General features: G+C 45.6%; 1 protein-coding gene across 3 annotated transcripts in view; it reads left to right on the top strand.

The window, feature by feature from the left end:
• The first annotated feature begins 906 nt into the window (after nucleotides 1-906).
• Nucleotides 907-27,486, top strand: part of CD99L2 (CD99 molecule like 2) — a 497,554-nt gene continuing 470,974 nt past the window's right edge. For all 3 annotated transcript variants that reach the window (XM_078688659.1, XM_078688658.1, XM_078688657.1), the window contains exon 1: nucleotides 907-1,105. In XM_078688659.1, the coding sequence (XP_078544785.1) occupies nucleotides 1,048-1,105 (58 nt within the window). In that variant the 5' untranslated portion in view covers nucleotides 907-1,047. The remainder of the gene's footprint in view (nucleotides 1,106-27,486) is intronic.

The raw sequence follows: 27,486 nt of genomic DNA, 5'->3' as shown, positions 1-27,486 counted from the left end.
TCAAAAACTAAAACACACATAACATGTCTCGAGGCTACTGATGCTCGAAACTGGATGCTATCGTCACCTCCAGATAAGGACGACAGATCTCGCCCTACTGAAGGCAGATCTCCAGTTTCCTTGAGGATGGGAGGGTGTGTCACTGCGTGAGGCAGTCTGCAGCAGTGCACCAGGCGGCGTCTGGACAGGAACCTGCCGCTGCAGACCAGGCATGCACCATTTGAACACACCGTATCTCAGGACAAGAGGGGTGGGGGTGCAGGGGTGTACTAATCACACCTGACACAGCAAGTTTCCCTCCGCCGTCTCCAGGGGAGGCATCTTCCCCGCCGCTGTAGCAATTTCTTTGTCACTGTGCATGCGACGGCCCCTCCCTGTGTCTGCAGGGGAGCAGCCGTCTAAAGACGGTAGACTCGAGCTTTGCTTCTAAAATAGCGCCTACCATATTACACGTGTTAGATCAACAACTTGAACCTGCTGTGATGTGCACGTTTTCAGCAGAACTAAGACATGTAGACATGTAATACAAAAAAGTGCAGAAACGGACATATATATGAATGCAGCGGGAACGTCAGTGACCCGAGGGGCGCCGTGAGGTGGCAGGTTTCCGTTCCAAAGCGGCTCGTCTGGAGCCACGCATCTCTTTGTTGTGCCTCCTCACCTCATAGCACCCCCCTCCCTCCACAGAGGCTGTGCACAGGCTCCAAGCTGGCTCCCTCCCGCTCCCATCCGTCCCTCCACCCGCTGCTGCTGCCTCCTCATCAGCTCACTTTCCTCCCCGTCTTTCGCAGCCTCCTTCCCTTCTGTCTCCTTCCATCCAGCTGCTGACGGGCAGGGGCCCCTCCTCCCCTCCGCGGAGGCCCCTCCCCTCCTCAGCCACGCCCCGCTCTCTCTCCACGGCCCCTCCCTCCCGGTGGTCACCCAGTGCACTGTCGCCATTCCTCATAGCTTGCCCCTAAGTGTCACCCTGAACCCTGTGCCTCCGGCTCCCTCCGAGTCCACCGTCCCCTCTGGCCGGGAGCCGCCTCCCATCCATCCCGGGTCACCATGGCCTCGTCCGCGCCCTTGCTCCTGGCTCTCGCCTGCCTCGCTCAGGTCTGGAGAGGTAAGCAGAAGTGGGGTGCAGCATGGCACGGGCTGCTGGGGTGGGCAGCGTCTCTGGGTGCAGCGGGCAGGGGGCTCTGAGGTGAGCCGGGACAGGCCTCGGACTTCCCCGCAGCCAGGGCGGAGGAAGGATCCCCTCTGACACCCACACCTCAGCCCGCAATAGTGCGCCTGCAGGGTGGTGGTGGGAGGGCACAACGGAGTGCCGGTCACTGCTGGGTGTGTTTGTGCAGGACTTGTTGCCAGGCGAGGGGAAGAGTAAACCAGTGGGACTTCATTAGAAAGCAAATGAAAAATAGCGGTACTTCTTTAAATGTCCCGTTATTCTGTGCTGGGGGTTGGCCATTTGTTTACACTCACACCTGCAAACAATTGCCGCTCAGTGCTCGAGGTTTAAAACATACATTGCAATATTTGATGACACCGAAGAGCGGTAATTTGTGACAGCTGGAGTTGTATATGGCCACTGACTTGCATTGTAATAACTTAGATTTTAAGTTGTAGGTAGTACACGAAGGTGGCATTCTGGGGTTTAAAACACTTAAATTGCATTAGCTGATAGATAGTATAAGGTATAGCCCATTTTAAATCTCAGGATGTATTGTTTTTACGGCAAATTGACTTAATTTTAACATCCAATCTACCAGCCGCATTGTTGATTTTTCTTTCTACCGTTCTGTTAGTGCTGACGGTATATGTATATTAAGTGCAAGGTGCCTTTGCAATAATTCTACAATTGAAGGTGAAATCTAAGAAGTGACCTCTACTCTGATGAAGAAATCACATCGTTTTTGTGAGTCCGAATGTGATTTCTGATTGTCCAATGGAAGTACCCGATCTCTATAGCATTAATAGTCCCTCAGGCCAACCAACACATGGCTGCGTTTAAACCTTTCACTGTCATGGAATAAATGAGATGAGAGACCACGTTGTGTGAACTTTATCGGAAGTCTATCGTGACATGCTGCTTTAATGCATTGTAGTTTGAACGAAGGATGTTTTTAAAATAAAAATAGTTTGCGATTTGTAGTTTTGCTGTAATACCTTCTTTGAATTCTGGCATATGGGAGTTCCATATACCCCACAAAGTTTATTGAATGAGAAAGCTGTCGAATGGTTGAATTCAGTCGGGTAACACAAGAAGCTGGTTCAGCAGATTTTCAAAAACATGCCTTTAGTTTGCCATTCAGCTTCGCTCACTTGTGTGCTATGCATGGGTGTTCTTGACACACACAGTAGTTATACATTCATACTGTGGTGGCTTCTTTCAGCCAATGCTCACTCAAAAGTTTTATAGCACTGCCAGTGTTCTGAGTAAGGATTTTGGGGGCCCTGGGCCAAATATACTTTTGGGGCCCCAACGTGAAGAATGTATGGTTCAATTTCAGATTTCTCGTGCCTTCCTGAGGCCATGACACCTGACACTGCACGTGCGGACTGGTCCAAATTCTAAATGTGTTTCCATCTAATATAGGGATGTGTGTTTTCAATATTGTAAACAGCAGCAACTCCCTTACTATTGCAAATAAACTCTATGATCCATTGGCATTTCTAATAAAAGGAACTTTTGCTGCGTGTTGAAAAACAAACACGACATTTCCCTGGAAAAAATCTGAAATAGACTCGCACACATTGCCATAAAAGAATATGGTATTTAAACGAGTCTATGTTTAAGAATCATTCAAGGTTATCAGGACAGGACTGTGCGAATAACCGAGCTGGCTCTATCTGCCCCCCCTCCCCACACCCCCTGAAAGGCTGGGGCCCTGGGCCAGAGCCCATTGCCTTAAAAAGTCTGTGCTGAGTGTGCCACCTGCACTTACCTGTCCAGTGAGGAGCTCCGGCCGCAGGGTTGCAGAGTCCCACAGACCAGCCTAGACGTTCCAACAAAAGACACGTTTTATGCCTACTGCTTTCATCGTGGAAAGTTGAGTTGAATGTTGAGTTGTAATAATAACACTTCGTTATTTACCAGACTTTTTCCACTTTTTCGTTTACATTGAGAAGTTGGAACATTTCATTTGTCGAGATTTACAAAACGCAGAATCGTGTGAAACTGATCACAATAGAGTGAGAAAAAAATGTTAACAAGTGACCCATATTATACATTCCCTGTGTCTGGCATTAGTCAGTCCTGTTGTAATAGACTCTTCAGTCTCATCACAGGGCTAATTAACATTTGAGCTCTATTTCACCACTCACAAGGCAGACTCTTCTAGATATCGTGACATGGATCCATAAACTTTCAGACACTAAAATACTCCCTGTGACTCCCAATCCTTTCTTTCTGTGGCATCTCACTTTATTTCTTTCGTGTTCTTTTAGTTTGGCACAGTGTCCAACCTTAAAAAAATGCTAACTGTTCCAGTAGAGATTGATACATTGGCAATCAGGCTTCTGTAAACAGTGTCAGTAGTGGACTTTGTTATGCATCTCTTTGTGGTGACATTATGAAGCCTAAGCCTTTTCGAGCATCACAGAACACGACTCTTGCTCGTACACACAACAGCATTTTTAAAAACGGTTATCAACCCCATTGGAGCCAGTACCTAATGCTGATCGTCTCCACATAGCTAAGCTTCCCAAACATCATGCACACCCCCAGTAGCAGACCTCTTTGCCTAGCCTTCTGACTGCCTACCATACCTAGTTATAATACCTTCAGACCCCCACACCCTCCTACCCTGGATATCCTGCAACCAATCTTCTCCGCCCCCCCAAAATGTCCAGAGGTTGGTTGTCCTGCTACCCCAACTGCCGAACGGCTCTTACCTGGTTGACCTGTCTTTCTCGGCCAGACAGTCTCATATCAGGTTATTGAACGTTCAAATCACCTGGGCTGAAGTGAGTTGCGCTTTATGAGCACAAACTCAATTTTTACTGGGTTGAGGTTTGCACTAGACATAAAGGCTTGGATGCTGATTAATCAACTTGAAATCCATTTGCTTGTCTTCAGTGTTTTGTTGCTGAGCGATGTCTTACCAAGAGTGTAGGATTCCACTTAAAAACTGAACGTTATAAATTTGGCAGCTGGAGATGTTGTGGGGATGTGTAACTAGTGTGCCCAAGTCCTTTTTTTGTTATCCCAATTGTGTCTACTCCTGTTGATTTCGTTAACAAAGAAATGGTGCATGTCCAAAATACTGAGTGAGGGATCAGGGCGGACTTGTGTTCCTTGAAGAGGACTTATTTAATTATTGGCTACCAAAATGGCGGTAAAGTAACAGCCTAATTTAATGTAAAAATGTGTTTGTAGACAGACATGAGTGCTTTGAGGTGATTGAGACGTGTGCCATTCTCTTTGATCTTTAAAGTGACTTTGTTGGTGTTGATTTCCTGTCTGAGTTGAGATTTTTGGTGTATGAGAGGAGCGTTTGGGCTTCTTGGCAGCAGAGGGGTTTGTTGATGGTGCCCTCTGGCATACGTTGTGATGGGTGGGTGCTATATGGGAAGTAATTGAAGAACTGTGAGACAAGTAGTCGGTTTAAGTTGTCATTTAAGAAGTGGTTAATTTTATCTTGTGTAATATACCATCAAGAATATGACTCTCATTTCCCAGATGTCCTAAAGCATGACAACATTGTAATAATATGTTAATGCCGTCATTAAGTAAGTTACCTTTTGGTTTGGATCTTGATAGATTAGATTTGATTGACAAACAAGAAACAGAGGAAAAGAGCACACCAAGGTTAATTTTTTTTTAATTCAGCAGTTACAGGTCCAGCACAGACCTCAATCTGTCAACTCTAAATGATACATTAAAGGTACAGCACAGACCTCAATCTGTCAACTCTAAATGATACATTAAAGGTACAGGTTTAGTCCTCCATTGCAACAATATTTCTTAATAAAACTAGATAAGCTATTGGTGCTGAGATTGCCATCTATGATTGGCTGGCAGCTATTTTGTGTATCAGTAGGCAGAATAGATAATCGGCCACAAGCGTTACCTCTCTCACACAGGGTTTCAACATTTGCAGAGCTACTAAAAAGTTTGTCTTGCAATACAGGTGGGTTCCTTTATAAGGTCATAGAATTCCAAGGTGAATTGCTATATTCTTCTAATGTACAGCGGTGTGGTGGTACTGTATTCCTTATAATACATGTTGTCGCCATTCCGCTTCCCACAAAACGCTTACATTGTTGTTGTGTTGCTCTTTCATGTGAAAGAGAAAGGATCTTTGTAAACATGAAGGATCTATTTAAAATCTATAGTACAAAATTAAACACACCAAAAAACTCAGATATTTGTTGCAACAATATATTAAAATCAGCTTACTACAAATCGGATAAAGAAGAGAAAAGTTCTGATTATGTAGAAACATGCAGATAGATTCTGTCTTTCCTATAATTATCTAAAGCATGGAAAAATAAATGTTTCCATAAATATTTCCTTTCTGCTTATGGCTGTTCATCTTGGAAAACTGAGCTGAATAAGGAGCGCACCAATTTGTTTTAGGTTTGGAAACTGTAGCTTTAATTAGGCTATGCGGCCTGTCTTTTCCTCTCTGAACTGCCTTTCCCCTCGGCTGCTGGCAGAAGGCATTGGTTACATCAGAACTAAACTGTAATAAGTTATTACAGTTGAGCGGCTACATCATTTATTTATTACAGGCTGTGAGAAATTGGGTTTTTTGGTTGAATGTGGTGTCAGCCCTGGTCAAACAACAGCAACAATCCTTTGCAGGGTGAACCCCTAAAAAGTCACTACATTAACCTGTGCGTAACCCTGGGTAGCTTGTCACAAAAAGCAGTCTGGGTAAACTTTGAGGCAATGTCTAAGGTATTTATTTATGAAGCACACAAACAGTAATAAAGTGAAAACACACCAGGTTCTGACAGATTATCAAATTGGGTAGCTCTACGGATTCCCAAGTCCCTGTGAATTATGTGCCAGTGGATGTTTGGGTTGACCACTTCGAATGTCAGTTTAGGTGCCCTGATCTTGTACCAGTCAATGTTGTTGCACCTACACCCCTCATATTACATAGCCCGTGCCCCACACGTATGTTTACTAACAAGGATGCAGAGATCGCGTTGGGATTGGTTCAAGATGGTAAGGCTCCCGGCATGGACTGTATCCCTGCTGATCTATTTAAACATGACCCCTCGAATTGGGTGCTATACCTCACCATATTAGCTAACGCCATTGCAAATGGGGCTCCTATTCCGGATTCCTGGCGAGGGGCGGAAATCTTATCTATATTTAAAAAGGGGGATCGGTCCGTACCTGGGAACTATCGCCCCATTAGCCTAATAGACGCAATACAGAAAATTATTGTGAGGATGGTGTTGACTAAAATCCATGCTTGGATGGATCTTGAGAATGTCTTATCTCCCATGCAGGCTGGGTTCAGATCCTGTGTCAGTACCATCGACCAGGTGCTTAGATTTTTATTAATCTATTGGAAGGTTGTGACCTTGGGTGGAGGAGTTATTTATGCGGCTTTCGTAGATCTCAAGTCAGCCTTCGATCTCGTCCCAAGACATAAGTTATGGGACTCCTTGAGAACTATGGGAATGCCGCATGACTTGTTGGATATTGTCATACACCTTCATGAGGACAATTTTGCCCAGGTAAGATGGGGCAAGCAGGGGGAGGTCACCAAGAAATTCCCTGTCACCCGTGGGGTACGCTGTTCCTGTTATTTATCAACAGGGTCGTGCAGTATTTTGCGAACACTCCAACAGATGCCCCGGCCCTAGGCGGAGATACATTTCCACTTCTCATCTTTGCAGATGACACCCTCATCCTTTCTAAAACACAGACGGGGCTACAAACTGCCTTAGATAGATTTGAGGCATTCTGTATACACAATGACCTCCAGGTTAACGTAAGCTAAACTAAATTTATGGTGCTTACTAAATGCAAAACAACAGTTGATGGACAGAATGCAGAACAATGTCATACATTCACCCCAGTACAGAGATATGGGCCTAAATCCATCGTTTTTTTGCACTCCACACCACTCCAGTTCAGACATGGCCATATGCAAATCAGCCTTGACCCTGTGCCTCATGGGAACAGTCCAGCCCGAACTGCCAAGCCATGTCTTTCCTGGACCGGAATCAATTTGGCCATGTCTGAACTGGGGTGGCTTGGTGAGCAAAATAACGATGGATTAAACCCAGATCTGTGACTGGGGGTGAATGTTATGCCATGGTGCAACATTCCGTCCATCATCTTGTGTTTTTTGCTTACTAAAAGCAAGCCGTTGAAGGGTAGGGTTAGCCTGAATGGTCAAGTGCTAGAGCAGGTGGAGGTTATGACAAACCTTGGGATCGTCTTGGAAAGTAGGCTTAGATGGAAAGCGCAGTTCAATGTACTCTCTCTAAAGCTTGCACAATTAACCGGGTGTTTAATTAAGGAGCAGAGATCCTCTCTCACGAAAAGAATTGGTCCAGCACTAAAAGTATATAACGCTAAAATAAGTTCGGCTATCCTGTAGGGTGCGGATTTATGGGGCCATGCGGATCTCTCCGCTCTGGTCAAGATTCAATATACATTTTTGCGCAACTTGGTTGGCCTGCCTCCATTCAGTCCCATGATACTTTTGCTAATGGACTTAGGCTGTTGTTCTATTGACGATGTTGCCCGGTTTAGGACTGTTGCTTTGTGGAGGAGAATATGGACAACCCTTGAACTAGCTCGATTTGCTAAAGAAATTGCAGAGTTAGGATCCATATTAGGTTCAGGTAACATCCCTTGGTTTAGAACCGTAAGATCCATTCTGGAAAATATGGGCCTTGGACAACTTTGGCATGCGCCTGACATTAGTATTTTTCCTTCAAAAAAGGATTTTAAAGCACTTTATTGGGCGTCCCTTAGATATAAACTTGTTATCCAGTCTAACTCTTCTACTTTGACCGGTAGATTTCTGACACATAAACTGGATGCTACGTTGGAGGACTATTGGGACCTTATTACTAAGAGCAGCGACAGAAAATTATACCATCAATTTAGAATTGGGTCGCTGCCAGTAAGATCCTTTACATCCAAATGGCGGGGGCAGTCCAATGAATTTTGTCCTTGGTGTAGGGACCTAAAAGAAACTATAGGTCATGTCCTCTTTGTCTGCCCAGCCTACAGATCGCCCCGGTTAAAGTGGTTGAAACCGATTTGTAAAACCTTGGGAACCCGGGTGGCGGAGGATGCATTATGGCTGCCGAGGACCAATACATCTGAATTAGTGGCAATTTCGGTTGCCAAATTTCTGGGGTGGATGTGGATTATTAGAGTAGGCATCCACACGTTAATTGATTGAATCAATGGTTTTACTGATCTATCTCTTCTTCTTACGTCTTTTCTGTGATTCAATATTGTTTTACTAACGGTGGTTATTTATGATGGATTTTATAATGTCACTTTTCTTCCTTGTGTGATAGTATTTGTGGTATATATATATTATATTTTATTTATTTTTCCTTTTTTTGTTGGTATACCCTGTTTTATGGAAGTCTTTTATGATGAAATATTCGAATAAAGACGTTTGAACTGAAAACACACCACAAGAAAATCCTAAAGCAATTTAGAAAAATAGAGTACATTTTAATGAATTCTTTGACACCAAAACAACAAAAACCCAATTAGATGGTGTTTTCAGTGGCTGAGGGCTTGGAGAACTCTCTGATGATGATGATGAAGAGTTCTTTGCTGTGGGTGGAGCTGATTTCAATGCGGTATAAGGCGCTCTTTTATTGTTTTTTCAGTAGTTGGTATTGGTCGAGAGACAACTTTAAGGCCCATTGCTTCTGTGCCTTATCCTTTCTAATCTCTTGCAGTTGCATTCTGCAGTTCTCAGTTCCGCGGTGTACCAGCTGACTTGCTTGGTGCGTCTCTTGAGTTTGGTGGGGTTTGACGGGGTGACACTGTCGGTTAATCGGAGATCCAGGTGGATAAGTTTTTGGCAGCCTGTTCTAGGTTGTGTGTGGTGTCAGGACCAGAGATGTTGAGGGTGCCAGTCCAGTGGCTCCTTGATAGTTTGTTCTAGCTGCATGTGGGGAGCTGGACGGCTTGTAGGTGGTGCCGCGGGTGTCCTGTGAAGTGGAACATGGTGTGGGCTGTTTAGTGAGTAATGTCGTATGGCTGTATTTGACTCTGTTGCTGGCCAGGAAGATTGGGTCGAGCATGTGTCCTGCATAGCGTGTGGGGTCAGTGACTAGTTGGGAGAGACATGTTGTTCATGCTTTCGAGGAGGTTGGTGGTGTTGGTATCGTTGATCATTGAGGTGAAAGTGAGGTCTTAGAGGAAGATGTTGTGTTTGGAGTCATTGGTGAGCAGGGTGATGAGGTCGGGGATGGTGTCACAGAAACTGGGGCGTGGCCTGGAGATTTGTAGGTGAGGGTGCTTCTGATGGTGGTTTTGCCATTGGTTTGGAGTTGTAAAATGAGGTGTTCCATGATTGGGGTGGTGTCGTCTGCGGTGGTGGTTCAGTGGATGATTTCTTTTTCAATAATGGCGATTCCACCTCCTTGTTTGTTGGTGCAGTCCCGGTGTACTATCTTATACCTACAAATGGGGGTGGGGTCGCACACTACTCACACACCGGCGGTGTCGTCCCTAAGGACTCTGGTCAATGTAGTAAAGTGTTCGCGATGCATCATCTTTCGATCTTCTGCTATCTTCGCTGTCTTCGCCATCCCTGGACACGTGTTTCGGGGTATTACCCCTCATCAGCAGGGATAGGCCGTGTACTGGGGTTGCCGATGGCTGCCAATATCTGCCAGGTATAGTACCACTCAGGCGCGTTGGTGCGGGATCCCTGGCTCGTCAGCCCACTGCTCACGGGAGCTTTAAAGTTACAAATGGGGGTGGGGTCGCACACTACTCACACACCGGCGGTGTCGCCCCTAAGGACTCTGGTCAATGTAGTAAAGTGTTCGCGATGCATCATCTTTCGATCTTCTGCTATCTTCGCTGTCTTCGCCATCCCTGGACACGTGTTTTGGGGTATTACCCCTCATCAGCAGGGATAGGCCGTGTACTGGGGTTGCCGATGGCTGCCAATATCTGCCAGGTATAGTACCACTCAGTCGCGTAGGTGCGGGATCCCAGGCTCGTCAGACACTGCTCACGGGAGCTTTAAAGTTACAAATGGGGGTGGGGTCGCACACTACTCACACACCGGCGGTGTCGCCCCTAAGGACTCTGGTCAATGTAGTAAAGTGTTCGCGATGCATCATCTTTCGATCTTCTGCTATCTTCGCTGTCTTCGCCATCCCTGGACACGTGTTTCGGGGTAGTACCCCTCATCAGCAGGGATAGGCCGTGTACTGGGGTTGCCGATGGCTGCCAATATCTGCCAGGTATAGTACCACTCAGGCGCGTAGGTGCGGGATCCCAGGCTCGTCAGCCCACTGCTCACGGGAGCTTTAAAGTTACAAATGGGGGTGGGGTCGCACACTACTCACACACCGGCGGTGTCGCCCCTAAGGACTCTGGTCAATGTAGTAAAGTGTTCGCGATGCATCATCTTTCGATCTTCTGCTATCTTCGCCATCCCTGAACACGTGTTTCGGGGTATTACCCCTCATCAGCAGGGATAGGCCGTGTACTGGGGTTGCCGATGGCTGCCAATATCTGCCAGGTATAGTACCACTCAGGCGCGGGATCCCAGGCTCGTCAGCCCACTGCTCACGGGAGCTTTAAAGTTACAAATGGGGGTGGGGTCGCACACTACTCACACACCGGCGGTGTCGCTCCTAAGGACTCTGGTCAATGTAGTAAAGTGTTCGCGATGCATCATCTTTCGATCTTCTGCTATCTTCGCTGTCTTCGCCATCCCTGGACACGTGTTTCGGGTTATTACCCCTCATCAGCAGGGATAGGCCGTGTACTGGGGTTGCCGATGGCTGCCAATATCTGCCAGGTATAGTACCACTCAGGCGCGTAGGTGCGGGATCCCAGCCTCGTCAGCCCACTGCTCACGGGAGCTTTAAAGTTACAAATGGGGGTGGGGTCGCACACTACTCACACACCGGCGGTGTCGCCCCTAAGGACTCTGGTCAATGTAGAAGATAGCAGAAGATCGAAAGATGATGCATCGCGAACACTTTACTACATTGACCAGAGTCCTTAGGGGCGACACCGCCGGTGTGTGAATAGTGTGCGACCCCACCCCCATTTGTACTATCTTATACCTGTTTGGTGTTGCTGCAGCGATGTTTGGATCGGCTGCGGGATTGAGCTAGGTTTTGGTGATGAAGACAGGGATGAGGGAGATGATGGTGTACCAGATCTCAGTGGTGTGCTTGCAGAGTGATCATGTGTTTAGCAGGAGGCCCTGGAGTTTGGACCCAGTCGTGGTAGGCATGGTGGTGTTTGTTGTGGGTGCGGGTGCTCCATTGTTGCAGGAGAAGAGGTAGCGCCGGCTGGAGAAAGGTCCTGAGTGGAAAGTGGAGAAGTGTGTCAGCAGTTGTTGTTGCGAAGTCTCGGGTGCAGGCAATCGGAGCTTGCTAGCAATATCTTTGGTAGGCGGGAGAACCATGGTGCCGGGCGCAGGTGTAGACCGATACAGATGAGTTTACCTTTGGCATGCCTTCAGCGCACCCGCTGCACTCATCTGCTGCTTCTTCCATTAAGTAAGAACCTGGGAGGAGGGATGGGCTGTAGGTGGCAGTGGGCAGGTCTGGAAGATGCGGCAAAAATAGGTGAGAAAAGCAAGCGGCGAGCAAGTACAGAAAGCAGGAGAAAAACAATAAGGGCTAACCGAAAACATGAAGAGGGCTAAAAGACAGTTACAAAAATGGCTAATCAAGGCAAACACAATGTTGGCAAACAATGAAGACTATACAGGGAAATACAATGCAGGCAAAATAGTAAACAATGCGGGCAAAGCTGCAAAATATAGTCTATACAGGCAAAAACAATGCAGGCAAAGCAAGGCAGAACTCAGGAGTGAGAAAAGGCAGTAACAGGCCGTATAGGGTACTGAAAGAGGAAAGGACAGCAAGAGCGGGAGACCTGTAGAGCAGGTCAGGTTTTATCATAGGTTTTTTCAAGACATTATGTGGGAAAGCAGACAGGCAGGCTCTCATGAAGCTAAAATTATAGCAAGCCGATTAAATGTTTTGTCATAAAAAAACGCATGTTGTCCTAGTCGTTCAGGGCACATAAGGGAACTGCTTTGTGTGGATGTGTAGCTTGTGAAATTGTATTATGCCATTACTCAAGTGAAGTAAGCCAGTAGCTGAAGTTGGTTGAGCCATTGCCCCACCTTGTATGCTGTAGTGGGTGGGAGAAAAATATAAACAACACAATGACAGGCCATAACAAACCAACGGATGAAAAGGGCTGGCTGAAAGCCTCTTAGTATATTACAGCTACATTTTTGGTAATGGCTAGTACCAAACATAAAAAAGAAGACATCCAGCTAAACCAAAGAACTATCACGATAGCTTTACTACACATGGAAGCCAATGTTTATGCAGTAATCTTTCTGAATAAGTTACAGACTTGAGCTTCCAAAGAAACATTAACATTGCCTTTTCAAACAGTATTTGGTCCAGCATGAGGTGCAATTGAGAATATAATGGTGAATGCCTTAGTGATTTACCAATAAAGGATAGCTAAGAAGAGATGCCTCTTTCTGCATGCTGTGTAGATTATTCAGTCACCTTTTGACTGAGTTGATAGGAATCTTTTTTGGACAAAACTGAGGAACTGGGTGAGAGGCAGAATAATGTCCTCCAAAGGAGATTCAAATTCTGTATTATGAAACATGGTTCAAAAGAAATTGGAGCCTGGAAACGCTCTTTCTAGGCAAATCAAATTGGTCTCCTGTAATGGCCTTTTCCTTTTTATTAGGTCTCGTATACAGACAGATTTTAACTGTCTTTTTGCTGAAGATTTGTTGTGTATAATTCCAAAATAGAGTGGCCTTTGGGTTGGCCCATTGCTTACCATATGTTGGCTTTCTTGTCAGTCACATTACTTGCTTCTTATCTAAGGTCTTTCCTTTCTCTTCTGTTTGAGCTTCACCTGTAGCATAGCTTCTTTACCATACTTTTGATCGGATTACTTGTATCCGCTCCATATCAAAGAACTGCCATTTTTTTCATAACTTCATGGGAGTGCAATGTTTTCTTTCTCTTCCCTATGTGCTGATGCTTCTCCCTTAAATCCCCATGCACTGCCTGTTGCACCGCCACCTTGGTCATTGTTTCCACTGCCCCAGTAGAATATCTACGCTACAACCAGTGCTTGAGGTTAGAAATGCAAAATTGATCATTCATTTGACTTAATAACATGAGGTTTTTGTGGGTGATTTATTCTCTTAGATGAACAAATTAAACTAACTTGAACTTCTCAATTGCCTAGTTTAAATAACTATCAAATGTCTTGCTAGAATTCGGGCTTTTAAAGCAATTGTTGGTCGCTAAAGCCAAATATATTCAGTACAGTGATAGCGCAGGTAGATCAAATCATGGTTCGATCAGAAATATAACTTGATCTCAGTCAACTTCCAGCTTGAAATGGGAGTCATTGTGCTCACTATTGGGCCTTGGCTACACCTCATTCGAAGTTACTTCCACAGAGTGAAATACAAGCATTGTGGAAAGCCAGTGGGTCTCGTCTTTTGAACCCACTGACTTTGCCAGTGGTTTTAACTATGCATCTCAGCATCTCTTATGCTATGTAGCATGGCTAATAAGCAGAGAATAAAGAATACGCAGCCTGCAGCATCATTTTGTAGGCATAGAAGGTAAGCTTGCTAAGAAGAGCGTAAACCTTAGATTAGACAGAAATGTAGAGTTTACAACTAGATAATGCTTTAACAATTAACAGCATGTCTAACGTGGTAGCAGGTTTTTCTTTCTCCATTTCAGTCGGGACTTTTTCTGAATGGAGGGGATATTCGGCATGTTGATGTGCTGCGGTGAAACTTAAAGAACTTTTGGATTGCTCAGTATAACTTTATCCACGAAAGAGAGGTGAAATTTTTACTAGGGTATCCTGATAATCGGTTATTTACCGAACAATGCTTCAGCTTTTGAACTATCACTTGACCGCTAGAAATGACAGTAACTGTTTTTTTTTTACAGTGCATTTTTGGTCCGCATCCGCAGGCGTATTTACTGTTCATTTTATTAAAAACAGAGACGCCCATGTTTTTAAAGCCCTGGTTTCTGTTTCTGAACATGCATGACTTTAGGTCTGCATGAAACATTTGTCACTTGGAAGTTGTGTACCAAAATAAGGAAACTTTAAATCCTATATTCTGCATGCACAGTATCAGCAAATTAAACGCAAGAGTGGTGAGCATTTTTAATAATGCTGTTTCCGAATGCCTGAATTCAAGGTGTCCAAGTTTGTCGGAAGGTTGTCAATCAAACGTATTAAGCCGTTTTAAAAAAAAAGCACTGTTTAAAAATGAAAGTAAAATGTTCTTACTTGAATCATGTATATTTGTATAATTGTACATGCACTATGTCCCCAGTCCTGACAGCCTCAATACATGTCACCAACAATAATAATGAGAAGTATTTAAATAAATCACAAGATCCTCTACCTCCAGACACCAAGCTTTGGATTCCCTCTTCCAAAATGAAAAGAAAATGTGACTAAATTCCAGAGTTCTGACTACAGATCTATGTCCCAATTTTGTAGCGGGTATGAGGAGACAGTCCATACATGCCGCTATATGGCTTACCATAATGCCCTTGTCGTAGCATCCAGGTTATTCTGGCTCCCTTTTATCCTCCAGGATGCTGCTCTTCACCCCCATGAGGGCTAGAAAACGTCTGTAGGTCTCTCCTGGCCTTGTAGCAGTACTCTTGAGGGGGTGAATTAGTCCCTGTCGTACAGAACTGTCAGCTCACTCATGTACTAAGCCTTGCCCAGTGCCATTCCTTATACCACAAGACCAGCATCAGGCAGGTATCCACATCCTTTAGCTGACAAAGGCCCTGCAAACTGTGCTGGCACCTCATAGCGTTGCTAGGTGGGGATGGGTAGGTGTTGTATTCATAGCGCATTGCGTTTCAGCACTGTGTTTTGGGCCGCAATTTGTCCTCCCCACCCTCCCGCATCCTAGAGTACTGCTGTCCACCACTGTGAAAGTCCAAGAAATGGACAAAGGTTCCTCCAGTCGGAAGGAGATGATCACAGGATGGCCATCTTAGTCCCTGGCGAGCCCCTGTTTTGATTTTTTTTTTTAAATCAACCATGGCAATATTTTATTTGCTTAAAGCCGTAGCTTCACACACCATTGAAAGCCAATGTAGAGCACCCTTGCTCTATTGAAGGTAGGAGCATCCATTCACCGTCAGCCCTGAGCTTGCTTGACTGAAGCCTCCAACTGTCTTCCTTTCGATTTCTTTATGGTTGAACGAGTAGAGCATCTAAAAGGTAAATGGTATTTACTCCATTTCTTTTTTAGCAGACTATTTCAATATGTCTTAGGAGCTGCAGTTTCCGACTGCATTGTGATAGCACCTGGAGGATTGAGAAGAACAGCATCTGGTTCCAGGTCTTTCAGTATACCTGAGCAGTATATTGTGCCATATGTACTTGTCAGCTCGGTGTCCAACTTTGTCCCACGAAGTCTGGATTTTTAGCATATTTTCAGGTTAAACACTAATTTGAATACTTTCCCTTAAGTTTCTTTGCCTGTTAATTTTTCATATGTGAGTATCTTAAGTCTGGTTCTTCCCCATCTTCTAAACCTTTGTTATACTCCCCTCTTCTAGCTGCATGATAAACTTAATTACATCATCAAATATAGGTTTTGATTTCTGTCTAAAGTCCAGCACATGGGGGGCGTGGCTAAGATGGCGACCGAGGCAGACGCTTTTTGGCGCACACTGCATGTTCCCACATTCCAAGGATGGTTACATGGCCTGTTGTCAGTTCTGGGTATGGAAAAGTTATCATTAATTAAGGCGGGGGAAGGTGCCAAGTATGCGGAACTGTGGCAGCCATTCTTGTCTTTGCTGGCTACAGAATTCAGGGAGGTGTTGTGCCCCCGGTACTTGCGTTTGTTACGCCTGTCGAAGATAGACTCTTGAGACACTCTGGAATGGATGATTGCGTTAAAATGGAAGGGTATTGGATCTGGACCGTGGGTGGTGGGGGGAAGGTGGGGGAGGGGTGGGGAGGTGGGGGTTGGGGGGCTGGTTCCTGTTCTTGCTTTTTCTTTTGAATGCTGACCTGCAGATTGGTCAGGTGGTTAGAGAGCCTTGTGTCTCATCTAGGCTCAACATATGCTCTCGTCAATGTTTTCCCATGCCATTTTCTTCTGCATTGAATGTCTTTCGATTTAAGGGAAGTTCTACTGTCTATGCACGAGCTGATTTTTCAATAAAAAGATTTAATACTAAAGTCCTGCACATTTGAACAGTACAGGGAGATGTTGAGATATTATTATTTTAGATATGGTGCCCTCTGTGGTCCATGGTCAAAGATCCTAACCCCCACCCCGCTCCTCCACTCCAAGTTTTGCCAAGGTACCCGTCAACAAAAATGTGCGTAATTCAAAGAAATGATACCGCGTTTAAAACCTCATTTAACCTTGTGACTACTGCCATGTCGTTGTGAGGCTTTTACCATAATGTCATTGTGCCGTTTATCTTTTTGTTCGAGATTAATTAAGCTTTGAGCTGCTGCAAAGAGCAATTGGAAATCTGCTTTTGTAGGATTAATCCTACATTTCGGGCAAGCTTTCTGATTCACAACAGGTTTCAATTGTAATCTACGTTAGTTGAAGATGTCCTGATATACTCCATACATACAAATTATGCATGTTGTTTTCCATCCGGTGGAAAATTTAGCTTAGGGGGATATGACTCAAATTTGATTTAGCACACACGTCACTTCCTTTGACGGGTAAATGATTCGTCGCTGGTGGTAAACACAACCATATTTAACATCTTAGTGTTACTTCCCATTCCTACCCTGTAAATTCTCTTCATGAACAAATCTGTGTGGACCTCCATTTCAAGAGATAGATTAATATCCATAAACATGAGTTTTCAAGTGTTAAGGTACTTGCGCGCACTGACTCACCCAGCAACGCAGTTTCACACTTTGCCCTAAAGTTGGCAATTAATCCGAGTGGTGAAATCTACTCATTTGAAAGTATCCGTTCCCGACGTAAAATTCCATGGCAATTTACTTTTGAAAAATTGCTGTTTTTTAATGTAATTTCAGTTTAGCTGCACAATCTGGTCTGTAGAGATGCATGGGTTCTAATGTTCATTGAAACTGCGCTCTGTGCGTAATGCACTTCAGCGCCTCATTAGAGGTATTGAGTGCTATATAAATGCAGCTACACTATAAGGGCACCTTTTTGGAGAAGCAGCCTTAGTGAAGTTGGAACCTTAACACAAAAAGCATTGGCAAGCTTATTGGGCTTGTCCTTGAAACCTATTGGCTTTGCCAATGCTTCTCCCCACCTCCCCAGATTTCAGCTGCAAATGTGCGCACATACTCGATGGACAGCTTTGAATTATTTTTTGTTGTTGTCTATGTTAAGAAACCCCATCCAAAGATGGCCGGTCACCTTAAATATGTGCAATCCATGGTGGCCATCTTTGACTGGGATATCTTAAAATATATAACAAAATTATTCAAAAATGCTTGCCACTAATCGTGCATGTCCATGTAACCATCTTGAAATTGTAAAAAAAAAAATTAAGATGCCGCCTGCCAATAGTGCAGTGGAAAGTGATCAAAGTGCAAGTGGGGTGGGAAGCCTTGGGGCAAGTGAATGTTAAGTAGGGGAAGTCGTGTTTGATATAGAAATAGGGAGTAGTGGTGGAAGGATCCATGCTATCCGATCAAAATGCCTCGAGACCAAAATGCTTCTGGGTGGGACAAATACAAGAATGAGGCCGAAAGCCTTTGAATCACCAGCAGAGAAGGGAGATAGAAAAGAAACTACCCAATCGTGTGTAAGATCTGACCCAAAATATGTTGTTCACAATAGATCTTTTAGAATTTTTACCAGATATTGTTGGTATCACATAATTTTAATTCTGAAGATCACGAAATAACTTTGATATTGTCCAAAAAGTGTCACTGAAGTACTTTGAAATTGAAGTCTTATCACAAAGGTAGTCAACTACCCTGGACTTCAATAACCTAGATGACTCCCCTCTCGCATGCCCATCAAGGATAGGTGGTTATCTGACTGTTTAAACCACCTGCGTTCTTCTTCCTCGCCTGCACTGTATGCCTAATGATTATGTTTTTGCTTTATCTTTTTGCCTCCTTATATCCTGCTATGCAATGCAATTTTTCTTTGTATAAGTAAAGCGCTCTGATACCCACGGGTCAAGCTAGCGCAGTATAAAACTTTTAAAATAAATAAAACAAAAGAATGTAATAAGATTTTTTTACAGCCTCTAAACTTAATATTGTTGGCGGTATGTCATTAAAGAGCGTGTATGTTATAAGAGCACCATCGTAAAATGGCTTCTTGACTGAGCATGGCATATTAGAAAATAAGAACTTTGGCATTAAGGCATTATAAAAATATCTGTGTTGTTTTCAATGGTGCTGGTCATTTTTTGGAGAGGTGTTGAATGAAAGAATTCTGCTGTTGCTGGTGAACCTAAGTAAAACAATGATTCTGCCCAAAAATGTTTTTGTACAGTTGTGGGGTAGCTTGGATGTTGAGGGTCTATTGCTGTGAGACGAACTGGTGAATGGAAGGACTGTGGTGGGTGTTCGCATTATAGTGTGGTTGGTGGTGTTGATAATTTTAAAGTACAAAGAGGTTGTAGTTGAGTGATGAAGGCTTGACAGTATGGTAGGGAATAGTGGTAATGCAATGTGGAGTGGTTGGTGGTGCAAGGATTGTGTGGGGCAGTGCGAAGTGGCGCACCTGCCTTTCTAGAGTCAGGCAGGTGGGATCACCACAGTGTTCTTGATTTCAGTTCTTTCCCCCCCCTCATACCAGCTTTGTTTGAATGCTGAACGTGGACTTTGTGTGGGAGACACCCAATGATTCTTACAATCCCACCAGTCAAAACGCCATCATGCTCAGTGAGTCCTCCTGACATTGCGGTGTGGGGTCTGTGCTGCGGTACCGTTGGGTGGTGATGAGATGCAAGTGAATTGATGAAAATGCAGTGCAAGTCTACTGCAAGAGAGATATATTGTGCCACTGTAAACAGACAGTAAATCCGAACAATGCACCCGCCGCCCCTATAATGCTGCTTGGTGGATCCGTAAATTATACAGTATACATTTGCTCCAAAACAAATGCTCATGCGCTTCAGTAAACAGCAGAGGCCCTTTGTAAAGTCAATACTTTTGGAAATGAGCTACTTTTGATGCCTCTAGCTGGCATCAAAAGTGGTGGGCTAGCTTAGGATCTGCTACCGGCAGATATTCTCGTGCCTATACTTGGTTCCAGCCTGATTCCTACAAGACCTGACTGTCCAAGACTCTGATTCAGGTATGGTTTTGTCACAGTTGTGTCGTCGCTTGGAGAAGGTGAAAGCAAAGGCAGCACAGCCGGGCACTGCCAGACCTTGCACTCCGACTCCGCGCCAATCAAGGGAAACGAAAATACACGTGTGTGCCACTTCACTAGTTGGGCCAATGAACGACTGAGATGGGAATACATTTTCACTCTGTTAAAATGCAAAGTATGTCAGGTTCGTATGTGCTTCGCTTGCATGTGCTATGTAGGTCGAGGTGTATACTTACACCAAATAACATTGTATATAGCACTTATTTCAAAAGGAATTGTCTTCTACCTTAACTGGTGTAAATTGCTATGCAAATCATTAGTACCTAATGTGTCACCCATAGGAAAACACTCTAAGGTTCAGACGTACCTTTGCTTGCCTATTAGATATAGCTGTTTGCAGTGTTCGGATAACCCACTGAGCTATTCTGCTAGCATTAGAAGTTGAGCTGCAGGTTACACAAGGATCTGCGCTTTAAATGCAGGAACACACAGAGCTATTACCAGCATAAACATCTGTGACTTGCAGATTACATGTAGTGTTTGCAGCAGGCACATTAAAGCTCTAAGCTGTTGCATGAGGATTCAGTCCTGTAATCGGAAGGTCACACACAGATCATTTAAGTACATTAACCACCTACTCGTTAGTGAGTGCATTAACCACCTATGCTGTTTTACCAGCTTTATGCTATTTGTTGCTGGAAACTCGCAGAGCTCTGCAGCACGCGTCTTAAGATTGTTCTTCTGCATTTTAGCATGCCAGTTTTTTAGTGGGCAAGTTTGAAAAATATCTTGTAGACCCGCAAACTTTAATTTTCACTGTGTGATCGGGCAGATCCCTGTCCTTAACAAAGGAGCATGGCATGTGAGGCTTTGCATGCCCTGCTCTGCCTAAACAGCCCACCCACAGCAAGAATTACTCCAATGTAACCACCTCCCATGTCCAGAGGAGGTTTTAAATGGAGCGCATCTGTACAAAGAATTCGCACTGAGCTGGAAACCTATTATATGAAGTTCTTTCCAGCTCACTGTCTTATAGTGCCTCTTCAGTGGGTCGCTGGGTGATGATATGTGAACCTGGGTGTCACAGGTCGCTATCATCTGTGTTGGCAGGTCTGAACAAGTGTTTGTCTTGGCAAACGGTGATGACTGGCACTGAATGTGCTTGGCACAATTCCTCCTTTTTTGAGGTCGAAGCCTACCAGACTGTGCAGCTATCTGGTTTGCTAAAGACATCTTGGGGACATTCAGAAACCCTCCTTGGATATGCATCCGGCCGGTTGCTTTCCATCAGCTTCGTGGTTTGTAAGTCACATTTTCTAGCTTTCTATTTGCTGGCTTTATTTGTTTTAGGCTGTTCAGTGTGAGTTTGTCCCTTCCAAGGAGTAACGCCTTTTCACCCTACCTCTCCTTGTATTCTTCCATCAATCAATCAATCAATCAGAGCATTTGTATAGCGCACTACTCACCCGGAGGGTCTCAAGGCGCTGGGGGGGGGGGTCCGCTACTGCTCGAACAGCCAGGTCTTGAGCTGCTTCCTGAAGGCGAGGTGGTCCTGGGTCAGGCGGAGGTGGGTCGGAAGGGAGTTCCAAGTCTTGGCAGCCAGGTAGGAGAAGGACCTTCCTCCTGTGGTGGCTCTTCGGATGCGGGGGACGGCGGCGAGGGCGTGGCTGGTCGATCGAAGCTGGCGCGTGGGAGCGTAGAAGTTGAGGCGGCTGTTGAGGTATCCTGGTCCTTGGTTGTGTAGGGCTTTGTGTGCGTGGGTGAGGAGCCGGAAGGTGATTCTCTTGCTGACCGGGAGCCAGTGCAGGTCTCTCAGGTGTCCGGAGATGTGGCTGCGGCGGGGGATGTCCAGGATGAGTCGTGCTGAGGTGTTCTGGATCCGCTGGAGTCTCTTCTGGAGTTTGGCGGTGGTTCCGGCGTAGAGGGAGTTACCGTAGTCCAGACGGCTGGTGACGAGGGCCTGGGTGACCGTCTTCCTGGTCTCGGTGGGGATCCATCGGAAGATCTTGCGTAGCATTCGCAGGATGTTGAAGCACGACGAGGAGACGGCGTTGACTTGTCTGGTCATAGAGAGGGTGGAGTCCAGGATGAAGCCCAGGTTGCGTGCGTGGTCAGTTGGTTTGGGTGCGCTGCCCAGGGCGGGGGGCCACCAGGAGTCGTCCCAGGCGGAGGGTGAGGATCCCAGGATGAGGACTTCCGTCTTGTCCGAGTTCAGTTTCAGGCGGCTGTTCGACATCCATTTGGCTACGTCTGTCATCCCTTCGTGCAGGTTGGCTCTGGCGGTGGCGGGGTCGTTGGTGAGGGAGAGGATCAGCTGGGTGTCGTCGGCGTAGGAGATGATGTTCAGGTTGTGCTGGCGTGCGACGTCTGCGAGGGGGCTCATGTAGACGTTGAAGAGAGTTGGGCTGAGCGAGGAGCCTTGGGGAACGCCGCAGATGACTTCGGTGGCCTCCGATCTGAACGGGGGGAGGCGGACTCTCTGTGTCCTTCCGGCGAGGAAGGAGGTGATCCACTCCAGTGCCTTCTCCTGGATTCCGACGTTGCTGAGGCGCTGTACTAGGGTACGGTGGCAGACAGTGTCGAAGGCCGCGGAGAGGTCCAGGAGGATGAGGGCCGCTGTTTCTCCGTTGTCGAGCAGGGCTCGGATGTCATCTGTAGCTGCGATCAGGGCGGTCTCGGTGCTGTGGTTGGCCCGGAAGCCAGACTGCGAGAGGTCGAGGGAGCCGTTCATCTCAAGGAAGGCGGCCAGTTGCTTGTTGACGGTCTTCTCGATGACTTTGGCCGGAAACGGGAGCAGCGAGATGGGGCGGTAGTTCTTGAGGTCGGTGGGGTCTGCTGATGGTTTCTTGAGTAGAGCGCTGAGTTCGGCGTGCTTCCAGCTCTCCGGGAAGGTGGCGGTGTTGAAGGAGGTGTTGATGATGTCCCGCAGGTGGGGTGCGATGACAGCGTCGGCCTTGTTGAAGACGTGGTGAGGGCAGGGGTCTGTCGGAGATCCGGAGTGGATGGAGTTCATCGTGCGGATGGTGTCTTCGGTGCTGATCGGGGTCCAGGCGCCGAGGGTGGTGGTGGGGGGCGGTGGTTCGGTCGTGGCGTGCGTTGGTTGAGTGCTGAAGCTGTTGTGTATGTCCGCGATCTTGTTGTGGAAGTAGGAGGCGAGGGAGTTGCAGAGGTCTTGCGAAGGGGTGATGTCGTTGTTTCCGGCGTTGGGGTTGGAGAGCTCTTTCACGATGTTGAAGAGTTCCTTGCTGTTGTGTGCGTTGTTGTCCAGTCGTTCCTTGAATGCGGTTTTCTTGGTGGCGCGGATCAGCTGGTGGTGTTTTCGGGTGGCGAGCTTGAGGGCAGTCATGTTGTCCGGTGTTGGGTCTCTGCGCCAGGTTTTCTCGAGTGCTCTGCAGTTCTTCTTGGAGCTCTTGAGTTCGTCGTTAAACCATGGGGCTTTCTTGCTGCAGGGTCTGCTCGGCGGGGTTTTCAGCGGGGCGAGGTCGTCTGCGCAGTCGCTGATCCATTTCGTGAGGTTGGTGGCTGCTTGGCTGGGGTTCGTTGTGCTGGTGGGAGGGTTCTTGCTCAGGGAGGTAGTGAGCTGGTCTGCAGTGATCTTGTTCCAGCTTCTGCGGGGGGCCTGTTGCTGGTGATGGTGGAGCGTGGTCCTTCTGTAGCTGAAGTGGACGCAGCTGTGGTCCGTCCATTGGAGTCCCGTGGCGTGGCTGAAGGCGATGTCCTTGCTGGAAGAGAAGACCGGGTCGAGCGTGTGTCCAGCGTAGTGGGTGGGGGTGGTCACCAGTTGCTTGAGTCCGAGGTTGGCGAGGTTGTCCAGCAGGGTGGTGGTGTTGCGGTCGTTGTTGTTCTCCAGGTGGAAGTTGAGGTCCCCGAGGAGGATGTAGTCAGCTCCTTTCTGTATACAGGCCTGTAAATTTTGTTCTTATCGTGTCACATTTGCTGTGCATTCGAAGGCCGAGGTCAAACATCAGGTTCTGTCTTCTGAGGGAGCTTGGTGTTTACTTTTCTTTCTCTGATTTCAAACTGAGAGGATTTATGTGTCACTGTTGCTGGGTATTAGGGGTAGGAAAGGTTTTTTTCTAGCACACATTTAAGTGAACTGTGCAAGTATTACAGAATTTGAAAAGCACAAATAAATCACATTTTCTGTTAATTCTGAAGTGTGTTGGAAATAAATACGTTAATATGATAAAAACAAATCGATAGACTAGATGACGCCATTTCCACACATTGTCGATTGTGCGCTGTATAGTTTTATTAGTAAAACTGTATATCTGTACAAATGTAATGGTAATTTCACTTGTAAGTGAGTTGTGTGTACTGGAAGTGTGCTAGCACATCAAGCATACGCCACTCCACTTTACTCTGCACCATTCCACACCACTCTGCACCACTCAATGCAACTGAGCTCTATGCTAGTTCACTCTACACCTCTCTACTCGGCACCAGTCTGCTCTATGCCAATGCACTGTATGCCAATTTATTCTATATCACTGCACTCTTCGCCACTGCTCTCTACACCAGTCCAGGCCACTTGATGGCATTGTGCAACACTGCCATCTACGCCACTGCACTCTATGCCAATTCACTTTACGTCACTCTACACCACTGCACTCTAGGGCACTCTACCCTGCAATACTGCACCCTTCGCTACTGAACTCCTCACTACTGCATTCTGTGGCAATGCAATCTACGCCATTCTGCTCTACGCCATTCTACTCTGCATCACTGCACTCTACGCCACTGCACTCTACATCACTCTATGCCACTCCATTCTCTGCCACTATACTCTATGCCACTCACCTCTACTCTGCACCACTGCCCTCTATGCCTGTGCAATGTATGCCAATCCACTCTATGCCACTGCACTCTACTATGCACCACTCTCAACTATGCCACTGCATTCTATGACGCTGCATTGTACGCCGCTGAATTGCATGCCACTGCACTCTACACCACTATACTCTGCAACACTCTATGCCAAAGCACTCTACACCATCCCAGTCTACTCTGCGCCACGCCACTGCATTCTACTCTGCACCACTCTACTCTGTGCCACTGCAATCTACTCTGCATCACTGTACTCAACATCACTCACTACCCTCTACGCTGCTCTACTCAACACCACTGTAATCTACGTCAATGCACTCTACAACACTGCACTCTAGTCTGCACTACTGCATTCTATGCCAATGCACTTTACATCACCACTCTGGATCGCTACGCCACTGCACTCTGTAGCTGCACACTTCATTCTATGACACCATATTCTACTCTGCTCCACTCTATGCCCCTCTACTCTGCATCACAGCACTTTACGGCACTATACTCTAAGCCGCTATTCTACACCACTGAACTCTACTCCACTCTATTCTTCTTCTTTGCAACACTCAAATCTGTGCCACTGAATTCTATGCCGCTGAATTCTATGCCGCTGCACTCTGCCACTATACTCGGCAACACTCTATGCCAATGCATTCTACACCAGTCCACTATACGCCACTCTGTGCAACTCCATCTATGCCACTTCACAACACAACACTCTATGCCACTCCACTCTACAACACTCTACTCCACTCTTCATCATTCCTCTCTGACATTCTGCGCAACTCTCCTCTACACCACTAACTTTTAGCCATGCCGAACAGCAGCCAAGCTTGTGTACAACATGGGGGGTGAGGGAATGGGACAAAAAATATGGACTTGCCTGCAACGGCCGGCCGCTGCCTCTCCTATGTCCTTGTCCTCTTCATCTTCCTGTCCTGGACGGCAGCAGGAAGTACCCGGGCACACAGGCACCCCGGAGCCAATCTCAATGATATATATATATATATATATTCACTGAAAAAACCATAGGTTATAGACCATATATAGTTAGGAATTAGCATTTAAAAAACCTTATTTTACTCACACAAAACCATTGAAATTCCATATATAGTTAGTTGCACTAACTATATATCGCGCACCCGCAATCCACTGCTGATCATGTCACATATTACATCATTCATGACATGGTCAGTGACATCACTGATGACATCACTGATGACATCTCAAATGACATCACTGATGACATCACTGATGACATCTCATTTGACATCAATGACCACATCACTGATGATATCATTCATGTGACAATACAATGCATCTCCTCACATTTTAATATAACCTCTGTTTCACCCAGTGTTAAATACAGAGTATAATTTTTGAAACCATTGACACACCAATACTAGTTACTACATACGTACTCACTGATTCCTATGTCTACACACACATTCACTCATTCACCCATACAATCATTCATACATACAATCACTCATCTTTACAACACTATCATATGCACTCATACACCTATACAGACACTCACACTCTGCCACTCATCCATGGAGTTACTCACACACCTAGTCAGTCCTGTAAAGAATCAATCACACTTCCATTTTCTTGTCTATACAGTTAAACATAAAGCACCTTACATTTTCAAACATATAGTAACACATACTTACTTTCTTATACAATCATTGATACAAGTACACATTGATCTGCACAGAGTCACACACCTCCCAGCCAGCCACACACACACTCAGTCTCCCATACAAATACTTGGACAATCAATCAATAACCCATATAGTTAATCATATAGCTACTGATCAACACATGCAGTAGTTTACAGAACAACAGACATAATGATGCACAAATTAAGACAGTTTAGTCACTAACCCATGCACTCAGTGAGACACATTTAATCACTCACTCATACATTCAGTCATGCACCTACTAAATCCTTCGTCCAGACAGTTATACATCTACTCATTCTTCAATATCTAAAACATATTTAAACTTTACAGAAACACACAGTCACTGGATGATGTCATCAGTGATGTCATCAGTGATGTCATTTGAGATGTCATCAGTGATGTCATCAGTGATGTCACTGACCATGTCATGAATGATGTAATATGTGACATGATCAGCAGTGGATTGCGGGTGCGCGATATATAGTTAGTGCAACTAACTATATATGGAATTTCAATGGTTTTGTGTGAGTAAAATAAGGTTTTTTAAATGCTAATTCCTAACTATATATGGTCTATAACCTATGGTTTTTTCAGTGAATTTTCAAGGTTTTGTAAATGCTAATTCCTAACTATATATGGTCTATAACCTATGGTTTTTTCAGTGAATATATATATATATATATATATATATATGATTTGGGCACTTTGACTGGGGTAGGTCTGGAAATGCTTTTAAAGGACACCTTTGAGCAATTGATGGCACTTTTTCCTCAGACTGCCTTGGTATATTCAAATATATGCCAAAGACAGAAATGGAGGTGGTCGAACCAATTTTGTCCACAAATTGAGAAATCGAGGAAGCATGTAAACAAATCTGTTTCAGCTTACATGAGAGACCATGGAATGGGCTCCCTGTACAACAATAACTTGCGTTACTACATGCAAGATATCTACAGAGGAGATGGAGTTCACTTCTCAGATGAGGGCAACAGAGTTTTCACTCTGAATTTAAGAATGTGTATTGGTACCTACTTATAAGTACCTAAATGTACCATAAACCCAAAAGCTCTTCTCAGAGCTACCCTACATCTGATCACTCACAATTATTATTGTACTCTAACTTTTTTCACTAATTTTCAAGAAAGTACGCTCCCCAGAACGCTTCCCGGTTCGCGAACCGAGCGCACTCCACGCAAAAAAACTAAAAAAACGGTATATATTTTTTTGCCCTGCGAGAACCTTTCAAAGCCTCCACATCAAACCTAGGGGGTCAGGGACGATCTACTATGCCCCCTTATGGTCATTTGCCCCTTCGCTTTGGCCTCCTCTTGTCTCTCGATCCTACCGAGAGACAAGATGGCGGCCGCTACGGACTGTTTGGAATGTTTACAGACGCCGAAAAACCAATCAGCTTCGCAAACCTCCGTAACGCGAAAAGTACGCGAAGCGGA

Source organism: Lissotriton helveticus, chromosome 4_1 (assembly GCF_964261635.1).
Source record: "Lissotriton helveticus chromosome 4_1, aLisHel1.1, whole genome shotgun sequence".
Lineage (NCBI taxonomy): Eukaryota > Metazoa > Chordata > Amphibia > Caudata > Salamandridae > Lissotriton > Lissotriton helveticus.
The sequence above is the reverse complement of the archived record's forward strand: the minus strand, read 5'-3'. Positions and strand labels throughout refer to the sequence as shown.